Here is a 23470-nt window from a genome sequence, read left to right on the forward strand (position 1 = left end):
GCTTTGATTTGTTTTCAATAGAAAAAGTGTGATATTTTTTCAGTTCATAAAGAAAGTAAAACACACGCAGGTTTCAGATTAAAATTTAAGGTTTATAATCGTTCTATTTTATTACTCCATACAGTCATAATCATATATCATACAATTTTGCTTTAGTTTACATATTTGCTGCATCCGAGTGATTTTTTAACTTTATTTTCTGTTTTGTCATTAATCTCGATAGTGCTTCGTTATTCTCCTACTCGCTACTATTTGCTCACTAAAACAGCCAGTTTGATTTTGTTTAAACCAATCTTACTTGCTCATCGTTTTTCTTTCTTTTTTTTGTTGGCCGCAGTTATTGCTACTGCTGTTTATTCTTTTTTGAGTTTGTTTTTTTGCTGTGTACGTTGCTGCTGAATTCCTATTATGTAGTCACTAATAAATTAAACAAAAGTTGTATTTACAAGAATGAATTGATTTATACAAATAAACTGCCTTAACACCTAGGAGACCATTGTAACTTTGAATTTTTCATTACACGCTATTACTCGTTCTTCGGTGATGATAAAGAGGGAGGAAGGGAAAATGCCCAAATAACTTCTGCTTGAATCCTACTAAGAGTTACTATTTTACACCTATTTACAGCACAATGAAAGCTCGCGCGACTCGTGCGCATGTTTCGCTTTCCCTTAAAAACAAATAAAATTATAAAAGTACGATTGGCTAGAATTCCGAGGTCTTGAAACAAACGAAACAAATCGTGTTGCTGCTTTTCAAATAAATTAAATGAATATCTTTGAGTGTTTTCTTTTTTTAAACGCAAATAGTAACTAAACCTTAATTACAGTAGAATATTGCCACCTGCTCCAGCTGTTCGAACAAAAAATTGAACAAAAACTAAACCAAACCAAGCTTCTCCTTCTCCATCCTGCCCCTTCATTTAAATACAACTTTGCAATTAATTTAACCGTAACTCTAGAGCGATTGAGGAGGACTTCACGGGCTGCCCTGCATGCTGTCGTCGCTCGCGTAAACGTACGAATCCGTACTGTCCGGATGGTGGTGCCCGCTCATGTCCATGTGCGAACCCATGAGAGGGCCCTGGCCACCCTGCGGTCCCATCTGGTGCATGCCACCGCCGCCGCCCACGTCGTAACCGTGCATCTGCAAAGAGAGGAAGGAAAGGGGGCGAAAGTTAGTATTTTGATGAAGTATAATTTTTGAGTCGATAGAATGATATCAATGCTAATGTCAACCGATAACGCTTAAGGTTGCCATTATAGTCATCGCAACGGCGATGATTTGCGATAACCTATTAACATAAACTTATTCAAACAAAGAAATCCGCCTCTCAAACTTTACTAATTCAGGACTATTCATGAACATGAACATGAAATTTGAGGTTTTTTCTTCCAACAAATAATAGTTTTAAAAGCCATCCAATTTTCGCGTCTTTTATCTAGCAAATTGCAATTATGGTACATTCAAACAAATATATACTTAAGTAACACACTTTGTCAGATAAACGTATTTCCTAACTGGTTGTATAACCGATTGGCCTCGTTACCACAACTTGTTCTACAACTTCTGTGCATTGGAAAAAGCGCACTTTTTTCTGTTGTATAACTTGCCAGAATAAGATGCAAGTTATCAGAGTAAGTTGTACAAATGTATTTGACAACACTGTGCTAGCTAACAAGAGATTCAACGGAAAAAAGGGGGCGTGGTTAACGGTTGTGCTGTCAAATCAAAGCGCACACTGAAAAGGAAAGATAGATTGAAAACAGTTGTCTAACCGTCACCCAACTTACATGTAAACAAATAGTTCTTATTAGAATTTCAATCAACGACGAAGCCAATAAAAATAGTGTCTCTGACTATTTTGGTACGCTTGTTTCTGCCCGATTTATTTAGAAAAAAATAGAAATTGCATGAAAAAAAACAATCCTTTCGCGCTCTCTAACTTTGATTCTTGTGAAACCCTCTTCATGTCAAACTTTTAGATTTTCCTTTTTTGATGAACTTCGTCTTTCCCAAGATTCGATCCGATGACTTCGACGATTTGTTGTTATCTCCACGGCAGGTCCAGGCGCGCTTCCACATCTCTCCACGAGGCTTCATAGTAAACAAGCTGGCCTAAACGTCAATAAGAAGGCTGCTGTCAACTTTGTTATACAGCAGTGAGCTATACAACTTAACTCCAGAAAAGGCTGTCATTGGAAATTAAGTTATATAAGTTTGTTTTAAGTCAGTTTTTATAACTCCAATATACAACTTAGTTATAACAAACCGTTTCAACTGGCATTTCTATTACCGTACCACGGAGCAACATTGAAATCGGTGTGATTTTAATTTGTTATTTTCTCTATCATGAACTCCATAAGCTGACATTTTTGTAGCTTTTACCGGCAATATTTTTTCAAACTAATCGGTAACAATTAAAATTATTGCAATCTTCGATAAATAAACAATATTGAAACTCTAAATACCTCTAAATACAAATTTACACCACCTAACAACACGCAATGTCAAGTTGAATATGTTTGTTGATTATCAGTCATATAACTTATTCTCCAATAACATTTGTGTAACAAAGCGAGAAAACCTAAGGTTATTTATAGAATTATTGGCCACGCCCATTTTTCAGAAGATGCCGTCACATGACAAGTTAGATAAGCAGTGAAACAAACAGTGCAATATTATTCTTATTCAACAAACTGTTTTCGAGGAAAACATTGCAGATGACGGAACAGCATCTTGGCATATCAGCATTTTGACGTTTAATTACAGCTCATAAAAAGCGTTTTTGACTGAAATCAAGTGATAAATACCTCAAACGGAAGTGAGCAAGCAAGTTTCTATCGAAGGTGATCGAAAATAAGTTGTTTAAACAGTGTAAATCAGCAAATTGGATGGAGTTAGGAGCGAGTGCTAAACCTCCCAAATAGGTGAGAATTTTCTCCATGTTGTGTTTTAAAGTTGGAAAAGAGTGAAGTTGACTTTGTTGTGACACTTTTGTGGCACAAAACACGATAGTTACATAAGTAAGATATACAAGCAGTGAAACAAACTGTTATTTAAGTTATGTTCAGATTTTGTCTCGTATGTTTAATAAAAACAATTGTCTAACTATTACTCAACAGTCGACAAGTTATGAGTGCTACTTGGGTTAAGAAGCTATTACACTACGGCAAACAAACAAACTCGCACTTTTTGACAGTTTGCAAAACTCGCAAACAAGGCAAAATTTGGGTGCTGAATAGTGGTTCGCAAAGCGGTTTTGAACTGTCAAAGTGGAACCAATTTCGTCAAAAATAGCGAAGTTTCATTCAAAATCGTTTTTTTCCCCAAAGGATGGATAATTGGTTGCTTTTGAGGACCTCAAGTTGGAGTCAACAAGTCTTAAGAAGGTCGAAGTCGAGTTGTTAAAGAATCATTGGGGTTGTATCTATCCAGAAGCATCATTTGATTCCGTCCGGATGGTCGGCATTGCGGCCTTCTTCTTGTAAAATACATGTTCCTATTTATTTCAGAGAGTGTATTTGTTTTGAAATGGACACTGAAAATTTGGGAACTCACATTCAGTTGCTGTTTGGAATCATACAATTCTACCCACTTCCAACAAAATTCTACTTTGCTACGTTTCAATGTTTGGTTTTTGGGAAATATCGCAAAACAATTTACAATTTAATTTCACAGCAAGAAGAATAACTTCAATATGCCCAGAATATTTTAAAACAGATCACTTCAGCATTAAAAACTATGTCACGTTTGAGCTTGAACATAGTTTTGTTTTTGTTTACAGCTGTGGTGCAGCTATAGCTATAGTATACTGTAGGAAAGGATCATTCGGAAATCACGTTACGCATTTTTTCTTTGTAGCACCCTGTAGCACCCAGGGCAAAATGTATGCAGGCAGGTTGACCTTTCTAAAAACAAACAAAGCAGACAAATTGTCAAAAAGTGCGAGTTTGTTTGCCAGAGTGTAATAGGCCCTTAACACCAAAAGCTCGAATGATGTTAAAATATCTATTCTGTTGAATTTAATCAAAATAATGTAATTGAACCAACGTCAAAGTGTAAACAAGAGTCAATACCACTCGTTTCTTATGTAAACATCAACTGACATGAGCAAGATAGACTTTTGGTTTACACTTTGACATTGCTAATTCTCACTGTTTTGCTAGAATTTCGTTTGACACTTTCAACTCGAGATATTAATGATTGAATGTTAAACTTCAACATTTTATAATGATGTGAAAATCCACTCAAGATAACTCACACCCCAAAAATGTGACCGTTTAAAAGGTGTCTGAGAGTTGTCTTTGCTTGTCTAATAAATAAAACACAATACAAAAATGCATTACAGTCAGCTTACTGATGTAATTTTACATAGTTTATGAGCTAAGTTTACGTTTAAATGTCTTTATTAAACAGAAAAATAGTACGTCCATCCCGAGAGTTCCCGGGATTTTTCCAAAACCGGGAATTCCAGAATCCCGATTTTTTTAAAATATTTTGTCCCGGGAATTTCCGAAATTGAAAAAAAAAAACATGAAATTTCGGCCCGGTAATATTTTTTTCGTAGAAATATATTAATAGTTGAATACAATTAAATAAGTAATCAATAAGAATTCAAAAGCATTAAAATTTGTATTCGGCATATATCAGCATTAATTTGGCTTACTAGGATAAATTGTTGAAATTTGAGTTTATTGATTCACAAAATGCTTGGTGTTTTAAATATTTACTAATATTCAAAAAAGTCAAATTATTCGCTCTACAACATTGCATTGGCATTCTCGATTGCGAGATTCCTACTCGAAACTAGGCGTCCGAAGGCGAATATTAATAATTCTATAAATTGGAAAAAAAAAATTGAACTATTCAGACTGTAGTCCTGGTTTTCCCCAGTTGGCCCCAGTTGAAAGATGATCAGTCCTGAAAGTTCATGAAGAAACAGTCATGCCTCGGTTTTGCACGCCTCGGTTTTGCACTGCCCCGGTTTTGCACCGTTCAGCTGCCTCGGTTAAGCACGGCCCAGTGCTTAACTGAAGCACAGTGCTTATGGGTTTTTGGTTATATGGGAGACATTGGCTTTAATCCTATGAAAAATCATGCAAACATCAAAAAATTATAGTGTTTTGGAATCGGGATGATGTCAGGATGATCCATTAAAATTATTATTTCATGAAAATTTTCATAAAAATAGGTATTTTCCTGTATTTTGAAAATGCATTTTTTTCTCTAAAGAAACCAAAAATATATTGTTATTGCAATATGGGTATCAAATGGTCAGGTTTTTTCATATATTTCGGATGTAATAACAAAATTTTTAGAAAATACTCCAAATTTTCACAAAACTACGTTTTTTTGAAAAAAAAAAAATATTCCAAATTTCAATTTTTACAATATGGGTATCAAACGATCGGGATTTTTTCATACATATCGAATGTAATAACAACATTTTTAGAAAATACTCAAAATTTTCACAAAACTACGTATTTTCGAATAAAATACTCAACATTTCATTTTTTACAATATGGGTATTAAACGATCGGGTTTTTTTCATACATTTCGAATGTAATAACAACATTTTTAGAAAATACTCTAATTTTTCACAAAACTACATATTTTCGAATAAAATACTCATAATTTCCGATTTTACAATGTGGGTATCAAACGATCGGGATTTTTTCATACATTTCGAATGTAATAACAATATTTTTTTAAATACTCAAAATTTTCACAAAACTACGTATTTTTGTAAAACTTTTCAAAATTTCAGTTTTTATAATATGGGTATCAAATAATCAAATATTTTTTTTCAAAAATACGTAGTTTTGTGAAAATTTTGAGTATTTTCATTTTTTTAATAACTTTCGAAATGTATGAAAAAATCCCGATCGTTTGATACCGAAATTGTAAAAACAGAAATTTTTAATTTTTTTTTCAAAAATACGTAGTTTTGTGAAAATATTGTTATAACATTCGAAATATATGAAAAAATCCCAATCGTTTGACACCCACATCGTAAAAACGAAAATTTTGAGTATTTTTTTTAGAAAATACGTAGTTTTGTGAAAATTTGGAGTATTTTCAAAAAAAATTTTTATTACATTCGAAATGTATGAAAATATCCCGATCGTTTGATTCCAACATTGTAAAAACGGAAATTTTGAGTATTTTTTCGGAAATACGTAGTTTTGTGAAAATTTGGAGTATTTTCAAAAAATATTGTTATTACATTCGAAATGTATGAAAAAATCCCGATCGTTCGATACCCACATTGTAAAAACGGAAATTTCGAGTATTTTATTCGAAAATAAGTAGTTTTTTGAAAATTTTGAGTATTTTCTAAAAATGTTGTTATTACATTCGAAATGTATGAAAAAATCCCTATCGTTTGATACCTTTTTCTCTTTTGAATAATTATCATGACCAATCTTTATCTATAATTATTGTGTAAAAATAAAGAAATCAACTTTTTATTTTTGAAAAATCAGCGGAGGCCATTCATTTCCTGATTTTGGCAATATTTTCAAATCTTTACTTATATTTTTATAGAACAACTAACTTTAATTCAATTTAATTCAATCACTAGAATAAACTTTGAGTCGATATTGCCTGTTCCATCACCAAATAAACATTCGCCAAGATATTCTCAAACACAACATATCGCAATCGCCATCTTGGATTCTATATTCCCGCAAATCAAACTGTTAAAAAATTGTGAAATAATTGCATATTGTCTGTTTTTTGTCGGAAAATTAGTTTTATAAAATCCTTTTTGCCTTCCTCACTGAGGTAAGGCTATAATCCTGCTCTAAAATTGAACTTTTTATTAAAAGCTCGAAAACCCACCTTGATGTATACATATCGACTCAGAATCGAAAACTGAACAAATGTCTGTGTGTATGTGTGTGTGTATGTGTGTGTGTATGTGTGTGTGTATGTGTGTGGGTATGTGTGTGTGTATGTGTGTGTGTATGTGACCAATAATGTCACTCAGTTTTCTCAGCACTGGCTGAACCGATTTTGACCCAACCAGTCGCATTCGACTTGGTTTAGGGTCCCATACGGTGCTATTGAATTGTTTGAAGTTTTGATAAGTAGTTCAAAAGTTATGTATAAAAATGTGTTTTCGCATATTTTCGGAAGATGAATAAATGGCAATAAGCTGAACCAAACATCATCATGTTATACATCGTTATTTAGGTAATTGAAAGACCTTTCCAACGAGTCCACAACATTGAAGATCTGGCAACCCTGTCTCGAGTTATAACCACTTAAGTGATATTTATGTACTTTTTTTGTAGCCGGATCTCATTTAAATGTATGTAAACAATGTCCGTATCCATCATCCGACCAATCGTTGATTAGGTAATCGAGAGACCTTTCCAACGAGTCCACAACATTGAAGATCTGGCAATCCTGTCTCGAGTTCTGACCACTTAAGTGATATTTATGTACTTTTTAGAAGCCGGATCTCACTTAAATGTATGTAAACGATGTCCGGATCCATCATCCGACCCATCGTTGGTTAGGTAATTAAAAGACCTTTCCAACGAGTCCAAAACATTTAAGATCTGGCAACCCTGTCTCGAGTTCTGACCACTGATGATACTTATGTACTTTTTTGTAGCCGGATCTCACTTAAATGTATGTAAACAATGTCCGGATCCATCATCCGACCCATCGTTGGTTAGGTAATTAAAAGACTTTTCCAACGAGTCTTAAACATTGAAGATCTGGCAACCCTGTCTCGAGTTCTGACCACTTAAGTGATATTTATGTACTTTTTTTGTAGCCGGATCTCACTTAAATATATGTAAACAATGTCCGGATCCATCATCCGACCCATCGTTGGTTAGGTAACCGAAAGACCTTTCCAACGAGTCTTAAACATTGAAGATCTGGCAACCCTGTCTCGAGTTCTGACCACTTAAGTGATATTTATGTACTTTTTTTGTAGCCGGATCTTACTTAAATGTATGTAAACAATGTCCGGATCCATCATCCGACCCATCGTTGGTTAGGTAATTAAAAGACCTTTCCAACGAGTCTTAAACATTGAAGATCTGGCAACCCTGTCTCGAGTTCTGACCACTTAAGTGATATTTATGTACTTTTTTTGTAGCCGGATCTTACTTAAATGTATGTAAACAATGTCCGAATCCATCATCCGACCCATCGTTGGTTAGGTAATTAAAAGACCTTTCCAACAAGTCCAAAACATTTAAGATCTGGCAACCCTGTCTCGAGTTCTGACCACTTAAGTGATATTTATGTACTTTTTTTGTAGCCGGATCTCACTTAAATGTATGTAAACAATGTCCGGATCCATCATCCGACCCATCGTTGGTTAGGTAATCAAAAACCCTTTCCAACGAGTCTAAAACATTGACGATCTGGCAACCCTGTTTCGAGTTCTGACCACTTAAGTGATATTGATGTACTTTTTTTGAACCAGATCTCACTTAAATGTATGTAAACTATGTCCGGATCCACCATCCAACCTATTGTTGGTTAGGTTATCAAAAGACCTTTCCAACGAGTCCAAAACATTGAAGATCTGGCAACCCTGTCTCGAGATATGGCCACTTAAGTGATATTTATGTACTTTTTTGAAGCCGGATCTCACTTAAATGTATGTAAACTATGAACCTAAACAACAAGGGGTCGGATGGTGGATCCGACCCATTGTTGGTTAGGTTATCAAAAGACCTTTCCAACGAGTCCAAACATAGAAGATCTGGCAACCCTGTCTCGAGATATGGCCACTTCAGTGATATTTATGTACTTTTTTGAAGCCGGATCTCACTTAAATGTATGTAAACTATGTCCGGATCCACCATCCAACCCATTGTTGGTTAGGTTATTAAAAGACCTTTCCGTCGAGTTCAAAATATAGAATATCTGGCAACCCTGTCTCGAGATATGGCCACTTAAGTGATATTTATGTTCTTTTTTAATCCAGATCTAAAAAAAAATGAAATTTTTGTACAACCATTGATGGTAATGAGTGAGGAAGGCTTCAACCACATAGGTGGATTAAGTTAGTTTTTTATATTAACGTCGAGCAACTATAACTAAGCGATTTTTTACCAAATATATCAAAAATATTACTTAAAATAACAAGTTTTACTACCGTTTTGAATTTAAATATTATAAAGCCGAATGATGATGATCAAGATGAAATGAATTTTGTCTTCATAAAATTAGTTTTTGATCTAAAAAATCAGGCCTTTCAAAATATTTTAGTTTTTTTTCTGATTAATAGAAATGTTCAAGATGATGATCTAGTTTGGTAATTCTCGTGGTAATCCGAAGATTTTTTTTATTATTTCAAAGCTTAAAGTCAGTTTTACATGTTTCACTCCGAGGTTCAATCTTAGGTGACTAAAAAAAATAAAGAAATTTAACAAAAATTAAATTTTAAAATTTTATTTTTAGATGAAATTTTCAAAGTTTTTTTTAATCTTTTTTACGTTTCTCAAAATTTGGTGTTTTGAATTTATGGTCTCCAAGAAAATTGCAATTTTTGAGTGTGAAAAATCACTACACATTTGGATTTTTTTTTACCGTATTCGGTAGTTGAAAAATCGGTAAAGTTTAGATTGGTAAACCATATGTCAAAATGAACCACATTTTATCGAATTTCGGATGTAACATGAACAACAATGAACTTTACCGAATTCGGTAAAAGAAGTGTGTACGCCCAATAATAATGTTTGAATTTTTTTATGCTTTCTACATGTATGATTTTTTGGAAAATAAACTCACAATTTAATGATTGAAAAAAGTGACTTGTAAAATATGTTACTGTAAAATAAGGTTTAAAACTACGATGCATCATTACCATTTTAAACTTCAAACTTGTTGAATAAACCAAAAAAAATCCCTAAGCCTCGCATGGCCGCCTCCGACGGCATTCCACCATTTTTCACCGGCTTAAGAGCCAAGTCACACACACACACACACACAGACAAACACACGCTGAAGTTGAAGTTTTAGCTCTGCAAGCAACAACGACGTCCTTTTGCATATTTTATGGATTAATATGGCTGCGGCGGGATTTTCATCCGCATCGCTCAAACAGCACCAAGCAAACAAAAAATGCTAAAATTCTACAAATTTTGCCTCGCCGCTAAATTTTGGCAGCAGCCAAATGATGGAGAAGAACCGAGGTAGAAAGAGAGAGAGGGACATTATATTTTTTATTATTTATGTCGCTATATGGCGGAGTTTAGTTTGCCTGTTTTTTGTTCGTGTTGCCATTTTTTACGAACTCTGCGACTCCGCGAAAAAAAAAAGAACAAAATCGGGAGGAACAAATTAAGTCACTTAACTGGTACAGGCTCTTCTTGAATAATTAAAGTATTGATGCAAATGTCGGATTTCTGAAGCATTTTTTTTTTAGATTGAGTCGTCAAACAAAACAAAAAAAAAACTAGTAAGCAAATTCGGATCCTCACCTGATTGACCAGATGCTGGAACGCGGGCGTGTGGGTGTTGATCGCGCCGTTGCTGTCCAGGTCGGAGTGCAGCGCAAAGTCGGACAGGGCCTTCCAGGGCGGTTGGTACGCGGTCACCTCCAGCCCGTGCAGGTTCAGCGGCGAGTCGTGCCGCACCGGCGAGCTGGCCACCATCGGGATGCCCTGCATGCCGTACCCGAGCTTGCGACCTTCCTGCAAAGAGCCGAACGAACGAACCAGAAGGAGAGGTGGAGGCATTAGTCTACCATCCGGCAGCGGCGACGGGGGAGCTCGAGTAGTAGAGCAGTTGTGGTACCTTCTCCTGTTGCATCTGCAGCTTCATCTGGATGGTTTTCTTCTTGTCCTTGCAGCGTTTGTTCTGGAACCACACCCGGATGACGCGGGGCGACAGGCCCGTCATCTCCACCAGCTGCTCCTTCATGAGCGCGTCCGGCCGGGGGTTGGCGTTGTAGCAGGTTCTGTGAAGGGGAAGGGGGGAAAAAGAGTTAGTATGATGAATTTTTTAGAACCTTTAAAAAATAGCATTGATCTTTTTACATCTATTATATAAATTACAAAATGATGTTAAATTGGAACTTTAACCCTAAAAAGCTTCCTTGAAATTGAACCGAAAAATCAGAGGTTGAAACATATTTTTATCAATAAATTTTAAAATTAAAGAAGTGCATTTCACTTAAATATAATTTAGAATGCATTTTTCTATTTTGATACTCATTTTGAGATTATTGTGATTAACTTAAAATACCCTTAATATTACCGAAATCTAGAGTCCTGATCAATGTTTGAAAAGGGATCGGTCACTGACAGGAATTGATGATACTTGACAGAGCTCGGAAGTCAGCTATCATCATCAACCCTCTCGGTGAATGTTCACTGACAGCGCCGGTGATATATTCGTCATTTGGATGCGACCCATGGCTTTCTACCTAAGGTACTCGCGATTGAGTGTGTAGCAGTGCGGTTGTCAAAATCGTTATCTCTGACTCTTTCACTCCACTGTCACTGACATTGTTTATGTTTTGGTTTTCCTGGCACGATCCACTATTCGTTTGTTATTGTTTTGGTTTTAGTGGCACAGAGTCATGCACTCACACTAATGCAAAGCAAGATCGCGAGTACCTATGATATACAGCCTTGGATGCGACCATCGGTGGATACGCGCAAAGTTGACACGAGAGAACACTGAGCTCAACACTCAAACAGCCGTGCGACACGACGACACATGCTCTTTCTCTTTATTTCTTTTCATACCTCTTTCTTGTTTGTGTGAGTAAGTGAGGTGACAGCAATCATTTGAATGCAGTCATTGGCCAAGTGATTGACATTTCGGTAGATTTCACACGAACGAGCTCAAAGCGAATGAGACAGGTGGTGAGAGTCAAATGACTGTGTGAGAGACTTTACGCAGCGCTCATTCGTTTGGATGTGTGTGAGCTAGAGAGCTGGAGAGGTGAAATGTTACTCTCTGGGCTCCAACTGAGCTGTCAAAACAGGGTTCCAATCAAGCCTCAAGACCTTACAAGTCTTAGGTTGAAATCTGTTTGAAATGTGCTTGAACCAAATACGAGATACGATACAAAAATACGAGACATAAATTATAAACAACAGTTTCACAAAATGTGAGATGGTTGAACTCTCATTTTTTTATCAAAAATATTTTAAAGCAAAATCATGTCGCTCGATTGGAACATGAAGAGTAATATTTCGCTGCGTGATTAAATCATTGATTCGATTGCTTCAAATCAATGTTATTTAACAAATTATCTTTTTTTGTTGACGCAACATCAAAGACACATTTGACAGCAGCTGATAAATCGCTGTCTGCTTGCGAATCGTGGTAGCTCACAATGGAGCACCGGATTCGAGTGGTAGAAATAATAGTTCTCCCATGAGCAATACATTGTAGAAAAAAGCAAAAAAACTGCTCGAAAGGAAATGCTCCATTGGTTGCGCGCTGGCGATTCAAGCGATTGGATCGGCAAAAAGTAAGAGATTTCTGATCATTGACCCAAATTTCAAGACCTTTGAGTGCAATTTAGGTTTAAAATACTAAATGTAGTTTTATCATAATAATATTGTTTCGTTAAACTTAGATTGTTTTTCTGAACGAAATATTGTAAGACAACTTAGGAGTTCGTTCGTTCCAAAAAAAATTTTTCTTATTTTTTTTATTTGTGCCTTAATTTAATTCTTTAATGAAATCGCTTAGAAAGCAAAAATTTAAAAATTATTTGATTCGACTTGAACCAATCTAAAAAACTTCGTGATGCATTTTGAAACACTATTTTTAGTGGAATGTTTAAACCAATTTTCATATTTTAAATTTAGAAATAAAAATATTTTATTTTTTAAAAAAGAAATCAAAAAAGCAACAATAAATCACTTTGTTTTAATTGAAATTTTCTACAAAAATGTGTACATAGTAAGCAATAAAGTGTTTTCAAACAATGAGAACTCAGTTTGAACGCAGTTGACCATTGTAAATTTTTAAAAACTTTTCTAACTTGCAATAATGGGTAACAAACTATGTGAGTAATTTGCTATGTTTCGCAAGCAATTTTTTGTTGTATTTTTTTCATTTGAATAAAACTTTATCCTGCTTTTTTTTGTCAAAAAAATACATTTTGCATTATTAGCTTTGCACGAAATAAAATTGTTTTTTATTTGGATTTTTATCACAAAAATTGAAATGCCAAAAGATATATTTTCAATTTTTTTGTTTTTTTTTTATGTATTTCAACTAAAAAGGCATCTTTGCTCTAGAGTTTAGGGTATTGCAAAATCTGACGCGGTAGTCATAAAATTTTGAAAATATTGTGATTTTTTGAAAAAAATAAAAAATTGTCAAATAAATTTCAAAAGATATTTTAAGATGCAAAACCTAATTTTCAATCGAAATAGACTCAACCCATTTTATGATAAAGTGCACTGTTTTCAAGTTATTGGCATTCTATGGTGAAATTATTCGAAAACTGTTGAGTTTTTTGCATTTTGAAAATAGTTCATAAAGAAAAGAACCCCGAAAAAAAAAATCTCCAGGATTATTTTTTGTGAAAAATGAAGTTTTCTCAATGTGGTCTGAGGATCCTTCATTTTTCAATTAGTGATCTAGGAAACGATTGCTGCTCTTTTCTATGTCTCTTTCCCATGTATTTATTTTTATCTTTGTTGAAATAGTTTTGATTGTTTGCAATATTCGAACTTTTTAATTATAGAAATGAAATTTAAAACTTTTTTCTTCAATTAATTTTTTTTTATTCTTATGATAGTTTAAAATTACTGTTTTGGGAATTTTGTGTTACTTATTTTCTAAAATACATCAATTTATTTAGAACAAAGTCATTACACGGATAGAAATCTTGTAAGCAAATCCGATAAATCTGTGTTGTCGAATTCGTTAACATTGAAATGTTTCCGAAATCGGCAACATTTTTGTCGATTTCAATGTAAATGTTTTCAAAATCGACAACATTTTTTTTTCTAAAATCGAAACAAATGTTGTCAGTTTTGGAAACCTTGCAATGTTGTCAAATTCGACAACACAGAGTTACCGGATTTGATACTTAGCTAGCAGAACTGATGAATTTGTATAAAAATGTGCCAGTGTTTTGAAGTTCAAAGGTACACAATAGTCAAAAGATAGTGATTGGAGATTGTAGATGTTGCCTAAAACCATCTTAAAATAATAAGTTCAACAAAATCAATGCACGAAAAATTAAAGAAGAAGACCATATAAACAGAGAAATAAAATTTTCAATGCCATAGAAGTTACTCAAATTGTCTTCCCAAACAAGAATATTTGTACAAATAAAAACAGAAACTACAGTGTAAAATTTATTTTCAAAGCAATCAAATTTTGCTGAACTCCTGAGGAACACTTCCCGGTCAGGGTTCACCATCATAACGGTTCTCCTCTCGAGTTCAAACGAGGAACATCGCAGCAGCACCTACCACAAAGTCCATTGACATCCGGGCTGCGATCTCGCGAGACGCGCCCGACCGCGATGCGTTTGATAAATATTGTGTAGGGGAAATCTACCCTTTCCAATCAAAAACCTATCTTCGTCATATGGAGAGTTTGATGCTCGATTAAAGCTCCAAAAATACTATTTGGGCTATAAACTTACCAGCAACAGCACCGCCTCGAGTAAGCACGCAAATGTATGCCACTTACTGGCCAAAAAGATCACATTTAATGCACTTTTGATCATAATTTGTATTTTGCGAGACCACTTCTCATCATTTTGTTGGCACACACAGTGACACACACGAGAATCCCTCAAACGCTTAATGAATATCGCCAAAATTAACTTTTCACTTTCGCTTACTTTTTCACGGCGCTTAAGATATGAAATTGCTTCCAACTACCGGCAACATGTTCTTTTGATCATTATTAAGGCACTCAATTGAAGAATAATCCCGAAAAATGTAATAAATTAGCAAGCGCCATCAAAAACAAACGCGCCAAGTCGTTTGACGTTTCAATTTTCACTTTGCATTCCACTCGAAGGCTGAAGAAAACCGAGCGAGAGACGAAGGCAAAAAAGAACAAAGGCTGGCCGTCCACACCACCAGCAGCACAGCCAGCGATGCCAGGAAACTTTCCCTATAAATGCCACTTTTCGTGAGTGTTCGTTTGAACTGTCAGCGCAAATGGCAACACTCGAGAGAGTGTTGGAAGAAAAAAGAACTAAGCCGATATTAGAAAAATGGGCGTGGCCCAATGCATTCGCCTCGATTAGAATACCCTTGGGATTTTTTTTTGTTAAATGCTTGGTAAAGAAATAGAATAACTTTTAGTGAAAGTGAAAATAAACAGAAATGTTCACAAAAACTTGCTCTACTCGTTGGTGTACTTGGTTTTAGTAAAATTCAAGGGAGACTCTAGATTATCCAGCATCATTCAAACACGACCGCTTATTAGGATTAAAATGGGTAGATTTCCCCTATGCAATGTATGCATTTTATGCATTAATTCAACACTTGACTATTCATTCAGCGCGACTCATTGCTGGCTGCCCCCCGGGGTGAGAAACAAATTTGCAGTGCAAATTGCGCCTCGCTCTGTGCGTGGTCCGGTCGACAGAACACGAACTCTCATTAGCTTTATATTAGCATTATATCTGCTGCTAATTAGAAGTGACTTCTCAATTAAACGAGAGATTGAGACAGCTCAATTCGACTCAAAGATGTCTTCGAAAGATCTTTCCTCAAGATTCTTATCGGCATAGAGCATCTCACAAATCACGCTGCAACAACTTGCCAATTGTCAGCTCGGCACAGATGAAAGCCCTAAGAAGCCGCCATCAAGATCTAAACTCGGTGTGGTCACACAAAGAGCGGTGCCATTATTGCGCTGATCGATTAGGGCGGCGATGCTTCGTGACCAAAAAACTAAAAGAAGCTCATCCCGAATCCAGAAAGGTGTGATCAGCACGTTCGGCAGACAGTTTTACAACACGTGTGCGTGCTCTTGCTCGACTTACCTTAGGGTCTGTAGCTGCTTCTCGTTGAGCACCGTCCGCACCCGGGTCGGCTTGCCGTCCGACGGTCCGGTGGGTCCCTTGCCGCGCATGCTCTTGTGCGAACCCGACTCGCTGCCGGAATCTGGAAGTAAACAGCGGTTGGTGGTGAGTTAGTTATAGTTTTAGAGGAGACCTTTTTTATAAATTTATCTGATTGAAAAAAATTAAAATATTACAGTCCAGATTATTTGGAGGACTGAGTAATAAAACAAAGTTTCATTTGTCGTGATGCGTATTTTCAAGACTAGATTTTAGATTTTTATAAAAAAAAGTCAGCAATGTTTAGAGGAAGGTTGAATTTAAAAAATAGGGAACGTAAATTTTCGTCAAAATAGCTATTACGTGTTCGGGTTGAGCAAACAAAAATTGTAGCAAGTTTGTAAAAATATATATATTTTTTTGTCAGAATAGGTACTTAAAACATAAAAAAATAATCACAAAAAAAATAAACAGAAAGTGGTCATTTTCTTGTGACAAACGGATTTAGCTGCCTCAGGTGGGTCACAATTAAGGGGTTACATACATGCAAATCGGCAAAAATGCCAAGGGTTGGTTTGAGCACACGCTTAAACTTTTTTTTAAAATTTGTTTGTAGTGCATTAAAATATACATTTTCAACCATTAACAAAAAAAAATTGAAGACATTTGCTTGTATCATTGCCGAGATAGAAATACAGTCCAGAATCCATTATCCGAAGCCTCGATTATCCGAAGTTCGATTATCTGAAGGATTGTATGGGACTTCGGATAATCGAATCACGAACAATTTTTTTTCTTTTTCTTGTTTTAAACATTTTTTTTTAGCTTCCGTGGCCGTGAGGTTACGGGTTTCGCCTTGTAAGCGGAAGGTGATGGGTTCGATTCCTGTCTGGCTCGGCAAAGTCAGATCCCTTCAAAGAGTAATTCTACTCACTGGGATTACTGACCGGTAGGGGATGGGTTTCGACTAGCGGCGTGCTGGGTTTCCAATCCAGAGGTCGTGAGTTCGATTCTCGTACCGGGATGATGAAGTTAAACATCAAATTCGAGTTCTGCGACCCCTTTTCAGTCAAATTTGAATAGTTGATTGCTTATTAAATAATAAAATGCATTTTTTCAATCTTTCGTCACCGCCATATTGGTCGCCATCTTGGATTAAAATAATGTAAATCACTTTAGCGTAGTTTAGGGGTCATACTTATGTTCGACAATCAAAAATAAGAAAGCGAATTTTTTTCTTTTCGTGATTCGATTATCCGAAGTGAAATTTTTCCGAGGCCTTCGGATAATCTAGTCTAGACTGTATTTGAAGCTAGCAGTTTCAAAAAACGGGTGCCACGATATCTCATCACTGCTTTGACTAAATCAAAATTTTAGTGAAGAGTTGTTAAACTAGTTCCATGTGCATGACGAAGGCCGATTTTCAAAAAGTTTATTTAAAAAAAAAGATAAAAATATTTGTTTGTTTTTCATATTAACAGGGTGACCACTCAAATTCTATTTTCAAATTCCCGACTTTTCCCGACTTTTTTCCAGACTTTTCCAGAATTAAAGATAACTTAAAGATAACTGAACTTAAAATCTCGAACCTTTTTTTTAAACTTCATCATCATTTTAAATCAAAGAATGATTCAAACATAATCGCTGTTATTATTCATTTAAAGGATTTAGAAAAATGTCAAGGTATTTATAACAAAATGTTTTTGCCAAGTTCCCTTTTTAATTTTATAATTTTTGATATTGAATTTTTTAATCAATGCTAATTTATCTAGTGGTCAGTATTTAACTTTTTGTTTTTTTCTTTTCAATTAAAATTCAGTTTGATATGATTGTATGTTTTCCCACTTTTTTTTAAGCAAAATGTTTGATGAGACTATTTTTTTAAACAATTTTATTGCAAAAAACTCAAAATTTCCTTGATTTTTTTTTTGCATTTACAAAATTTTCTTTATGTTTCAAAAACGTAATTTTTTTTTCAATTTTGGGTTTTATGCGATAATTAAGTTTTCCGAAAACTGAAAATAAAGCTTTATTCATGGTAGGTAATTTACACATACTCACAAAAAAAAATTCAAGGGTAACATTTGAAAAAAAAAAAAACATATTTTAAATTACTTAATGAATTTAGTTAAACAATTAATAATATTTACAAAAAAAAAAAAACATTGCCACATTCAATTTGGAATCTGTTTTCAAATATTCAATTTATTTTTATATTAGTTTTTCATTGACTTTACCTCTTGTTTAATGAACAAAAAATAATAGCGATCATTTGATTCATAGAAAAATATTATGAAAATCTGTGTCAAAGACCCCAATATTCATTACGATTTTGAATGTCTTAAACAGCTTTTCAATACTCAAAAATATTGAAATAGTCAAAAGAACTTTAAATTTAAAAAAAGTTACTAAAGCAGAAATGAGTGACTTCAATTTTAAAATTGTTCAAAAGTTGAAAAATAATTTTCAAACAAGTATGCTCAGAATTCCCGACTTTTCCCGACTTTTTGAAAAAAAAATCACAAATTCCCGACTTTTTCCCGACTTTCCCGATTTCCCGACTTGAGTGGCCACCCTGTATTAAAAATCTTCAGATTTTGATTTTTGTATTTTTTTTAAATAAATTTCAAAATCGGGCTTCGTCATGCACACGGGAGTCTGATCAGGGTGCCACATAAAATGTAAGTTGCCAGGAATATTTTCCAGACGCTTAAAAATTTCCAAATGAACACATTTAAAGTTTTAACAAATAACCAGGGTCGCCACTCTAATCCTTTTTTCGATTGTCCGACGTTTCCCGACTATTCCAGCCCCTCAAATAACAGGCAATTCTTCTTCAAATCATGATTGCAAATCGAAAACTGTTTATAAAAAAAGTCCATCGAACAAAATTTCTTAAATTGCAAAAAATTAACTTTTAAAAATTGAAAGTATAAAATATGACAAAATTAACAAAATATTCATAAAAAGCACTAATGATTATGATAAAAATCCCGGATTTTAAGCGATTTTTGGCGGATTTTTATGAATTCCCGACTTTTCCGACTTTCACGATTTTCCGAAATGAGTAGCCACCATGATAATAGATAGATATCCAAAAGAAACTAAGTGATATTTGTGATTTCAAATTGTATTTTTTTTTAGCTTAAAATTGCTGTAACTTTTGACCAATAAGTAGGGGAACTATACCCTTTCTCAGCCTATTTCTATTATCGGCCTATCAGCACTTTGATCATGAATTACAGCTTTTATAAAGTGTTTCTGACTATTCTGAAGTAATAAACAGCTCAAATAAAAGTGAGCAAGCAACACTCCATTGTTGATACATCTGAAAATGTTGATTTAATAGCGGAAAACGGCAATAGTGATGAGAATGGGTCGAAAGGCTTAGTGTGATTAAAATGGGCATATTTCCCCTACAAAGTAAATTTTTCAATAACGAAAAGGTTTGTTTTTCAAAGCTTTGAAGTGCTCAGAACAGTTGACGTAGAAGGCGTAGATTGGGATACACAGTTTTTGTTTCTTGGACAAAGTTACTTAGATTGGCATGCCTAACAACTTTTTAGATCAAATTTCCAAAAAAAAATTTCTGGAGAGTTAAATTTTCTGAAACACCTTAATCGTGATCCACCCTGAAGACTAAAAAAATTCACCATTTTTAAGAAAATCCAATTTCCACTCATTTTGCGATCTGGACCACTGTGCAATGTGACAAGATGCAACACAAATCGGCTTCTTTAACTCAAGTCAAAGTGCGTCAACAAAACTCGACCACAACGATATTGATCGTGGAGTTGAAAATTTTCTTTTATAGTATATTTTTTATAGTCTTTTTGAAGACAAATTTTTAAATAAGACGGTCAATAAAAATTACTGAAATACTTCAAAATATGTTTCTGTTCGAAAAAATAACGGTCGTTTTTATTTTTAAATAAAAATCTAAAAATAGCAATCATCATTTCAGCTCCCCTCACACCCGAACCCCAAACGCGAGTGCGCACGTTTATACATCGTATCCATATTCCACCTCAATTCTACCGCACCGATTCTGTACCGCAAAGCCTACCCCCCAGTTCTTCTCGAGGTTCTTTCGCCTTCAACCGCCTTCGTTCCGTAATTACCATAATCCATATTCCAGCGGAGCGCGGCCAGGCTCAATTGCCCTCTTCAATTTCCTCCTTTCGGCGGCGGCGGCTGCCGCGACTCTCTGGGCACAGAGTTCTCTGCCCCGCGGGCCAAAGTTCAACCCACGGCGGCCGCCAGTGTTGCCAGCCAGACCTTAAGGAACCAGCACCGCATCTCTCTACTTTGCTCAACTCAGTGCTATTGATTTGATTTGAAAATGCGTTTTCCAAAATATTTCGAGATGATTGGCTTTCGGAGGGCGGGCTTCAAGTTCTTCCAGCCAGAGCGTAGCAGGCCTAATTGTGGCTACAATCGGCTTGATGTGGTTTTAATATCTGATGCCTCATTTCGATCGAAGAAACCCGCGCGCGGTGGGCGGCTTTTGGGGGGTTTGCTTTGTTTTCCCGGTGATTGTTTTGGCTCGTTTTTCCGCCGCGTGATGCGTGTGTGTATCACAATTACGCGCGAAACTCCGCACCAGAAAAAAAGAAGTACCCTCTCCAACCCAATTGGCGGCGGCGATATTTCAAACAAATCTGAGAGAGAAAAAATGTATCGAAAATGAAAATCAGTGGGTCACCCATCGGCGCGGTGAAAAATGCTCTTTTCACTTTTTAGCGCAGCAGTCGATTCCAACCCAATGGCGTACTCCGGAATTTCGGTGGGTCGAAGCAGGCTCTGATGGAGCGGACCTTGAACTTGCGAGATGATGACCGAGGCCTGCTACGGGTAAGAAGTTGCGTCCGAAATGTGCTTGGAGTCACATCTCGCGCATCACGTGAGGTGTAAATTGTTTTATGACTTTTTGGGTTGTATGTTAAAAAAACCATGTTAAATGTGAAGGTTGATATATTGACAAACTATCCGGCGAGACGGGGTGCATTAATTTGCATGAGATTATAGTAGCGCAACTTAGTCAGTCACCGCTTGAAGGGAGTTATGAGAAAATCTTGGTTTTAACTAGAAGTGAAGAGACCTTTTTAAAAAAGTTAAGACATCTTCAAGGTCAAACTCCTTTTCCCGAAGAACAACCAGTCATGATGTAACCCATATTTGACATTTATTTGTTTCCAAAAGCAATGCCGCTGCTTGTAAACATTTTCCGCGAAACCTGGTCGCAGCAATCGATGAAAACAAGAGCCGGATGTTCTATCACTACAAAGTTTGGGAACTTCAAACGGGGCAAAAAAGCCGCTCCAAGCAATCACGAGTGGCCCCACGCCTCCACGGCGCTTATCAAGCCGCGCTGTTTGACCTGATAATTAAGATGTTGTAGTAATCGAAGTGTCGATTTTGTCGGCTTGTTCGACATGCCGACAAAGTGTCGGAGGCTTTCTTTTGCCATTTTGCAAGGTGGAGAAGCCCTAAAAACTTTTTTTTTGTATTTAAAGGCTCGTGGTAACTCAACACTAACTTTTCAAAATGGCATAGCATTCATTTAAATTCAATAGTTATCTTCATGGTTTGCCTAAATTTGAAGTTTTTAGCCGTTTTGAACTGATACTGATGACAGTTGTCTTAGGAACCCAGGAAAACATCCGCTCACCAGTACGCTTCGAGCTGTCACAGAAGATGGACGTATTTTCCGGCCGGTGAAATGACCCAAACCTCGCCGAACAAATCCCACTGGCGAAGAAGTTCTGAATAAATACCTCTTCAAAAAAGAACATCACGGCACGTCTGTTCTACCTTGATAGACTACATCGTACTCGTACAAACCGTCGTGTACAGCGAGTAGAAATAGCTGTTCAAAACGGCCGTCGTCGTCGTTGTCACCGGGTTGGGGGAACCCTTGTCACCGGTCTTTGTTGGACATTATGTTCGCGCCTACATCAAAAGGGACTTTTCCCGCGGACGGCGGCAGAGATGATAAACACGCTCTTGGGTCTGCGCGTCGACTCACGATAAATCACCGACGACAACACCGGTGCCGGTGTAGGTGGACGGTACTCGAAATCGATTCTTTGGACGACCTGCCCGATGTGATATAGAATAGACCGCCTTTGCTGGGGCTGCTGATAATGAGCTCAATAATGATGGTGTGTTTTCCCCAAAGTGAATTTGTGTCATCGCGAGGAACACCGAGGGATCTCTGTGGTTGGGAAGCGCATGCCAATGGTGATTTGGTTAGGAAAATTGGTTAAACTATCGTATGAGGTTTCAGAGTGATTCGTTTGTCAACGAGGATAGTTTAGAATTAATGTCCCTTAAGGAGAAGCCATCAATAATTTAAAAAAAAATGCTCGTCACTGTAGAATGCTCTGTATTGAGTACAATTTTACGATTTTTTGCACCAAAATTATTCAGCATATCAGCCACCTGTGAAGGTCAAACAGATCCCCACAATTCGATTTCAATCCAGAGATATTCAATAAAAACCGAAAAAACTGCGTGCATCGTTGTTACATTGTTGTTTAAAGAAGTATCAATCTTGTCGTGCTATCTTGACACACCCTGAAAATTGATGTAAGTGCAACAACTGGCCAAAGGGATATCAGGTCGGAACGCGTTTGACACAAGTACGTGGTCGACTTTTGTAATTATAACTCGGAACTCCAGCAACCAAATTCAACCTAACTTTAGGACAATGCACAGAATGGTGTACCAAACAAAACGTGTTTGTTACCTACTCAAACTTACTTGAACTCTTGTCCATAAGCCGGGTTCCAACTCGGCGGTAAAGCCGCCAAAACACAAACACCATTAGGCCAAAAGTACTCCCGATCCGGAGTCTGAAGAACCCGGTCGCGGGCCCGGGCCAGATACCGCCAAACAGCTTCCCCAGCAACTGGCCAAAAACAAAAACACCGGCCTTATTAGAGCGAAAATATAAAGTGTGTAGCTCTCTCCGCCATGCAAACAGCTGTGTGCCTTACTCTTGGTCTATGGTCAGTCCCGACCCGGTCCGGCGGATCTTTGTGGCCGCCGCCGCGGCCAGAAAGCGCAAGAAGAAGTAGACGCAGCAAAGCCAGATAAAAACCTCCCCGCGCGCGAAACAAGCATAATTATCTCGGATAGAGAATAACAAAACTTGTATAAACGGAAAACAAAAGAAAATGATAAGTTAGCCGCGGCCTCGGCCGGGCCCTCTCGAACAGGGGGGAGTAGGGACGCTGTGTCCAAATTTGGCATGCGCGCTGCCCGAGGCCGGTTCATTATTCGGCCATTCGGCACACCACACGGCAGGAATCTCTGGCCGAAACTTGTTTTGGTGGCCTTACTCCATTTCCTTATCTATACGACGACGGCGCGACGCGACGCTACGTTGCCGCCATGGGTTCCGTGTCCTCCCCCTCCCTCCACGGGATTGGAGCTCGTGCGCGGACTCGAAAATCACTGCGTCGCTGGGAGTTTGTGTTG

At 36.5% G+C, this 23470-nt stretch overlaps 1 protein-coding gene across 1 annotated transcript in view; it reads right to left on the minus strand.

Annotated features, from left to right (window-relative positions):
* Positions 1-380: 380 nt before the first annotated feature.
* LOC6045155 (insulin gene enhancer protein isl-1) overlaps positions 381-23470 on the minus strand; it is a 79099-nt gene continuing 56009 nt past the window's right edge. The window contains exons 5-8 of the mRNA XM_038256379.1: positions 15968-16088; positions 10777-10939; positions 10461-10673; positions 381-1146 (exon numbers count right to left, since the gene is read on the minus strand). Of these exons, the coding sequence (XP_038112307.1) occupies positions 979-1146; positions 10461-10673; positions 10777-10939; positions 15968-16088 (665 nt within the window). The 3' untranslated portion in view covers positions 381-978. The remainder of the gene's footprint in view (positions 1147-10460; positions 10674-10776; positions 10940-15967; positions 16089-23470) is intronic.

Source organism: Culex quinquefasciatus, chromosome 2 (assembly GCF_015732765.1).
Source record: "Culex quinquefasciatus strain JHB chromosome 2, VPISU_Cqui_1.0_pri_paternal, whole genome shotgun sequence".
NCBI lineage: Eukaryota > Metazoa > Arthropoda > Insecta > Diptera > Culicidae > Culex > Culex quinquefasciatus.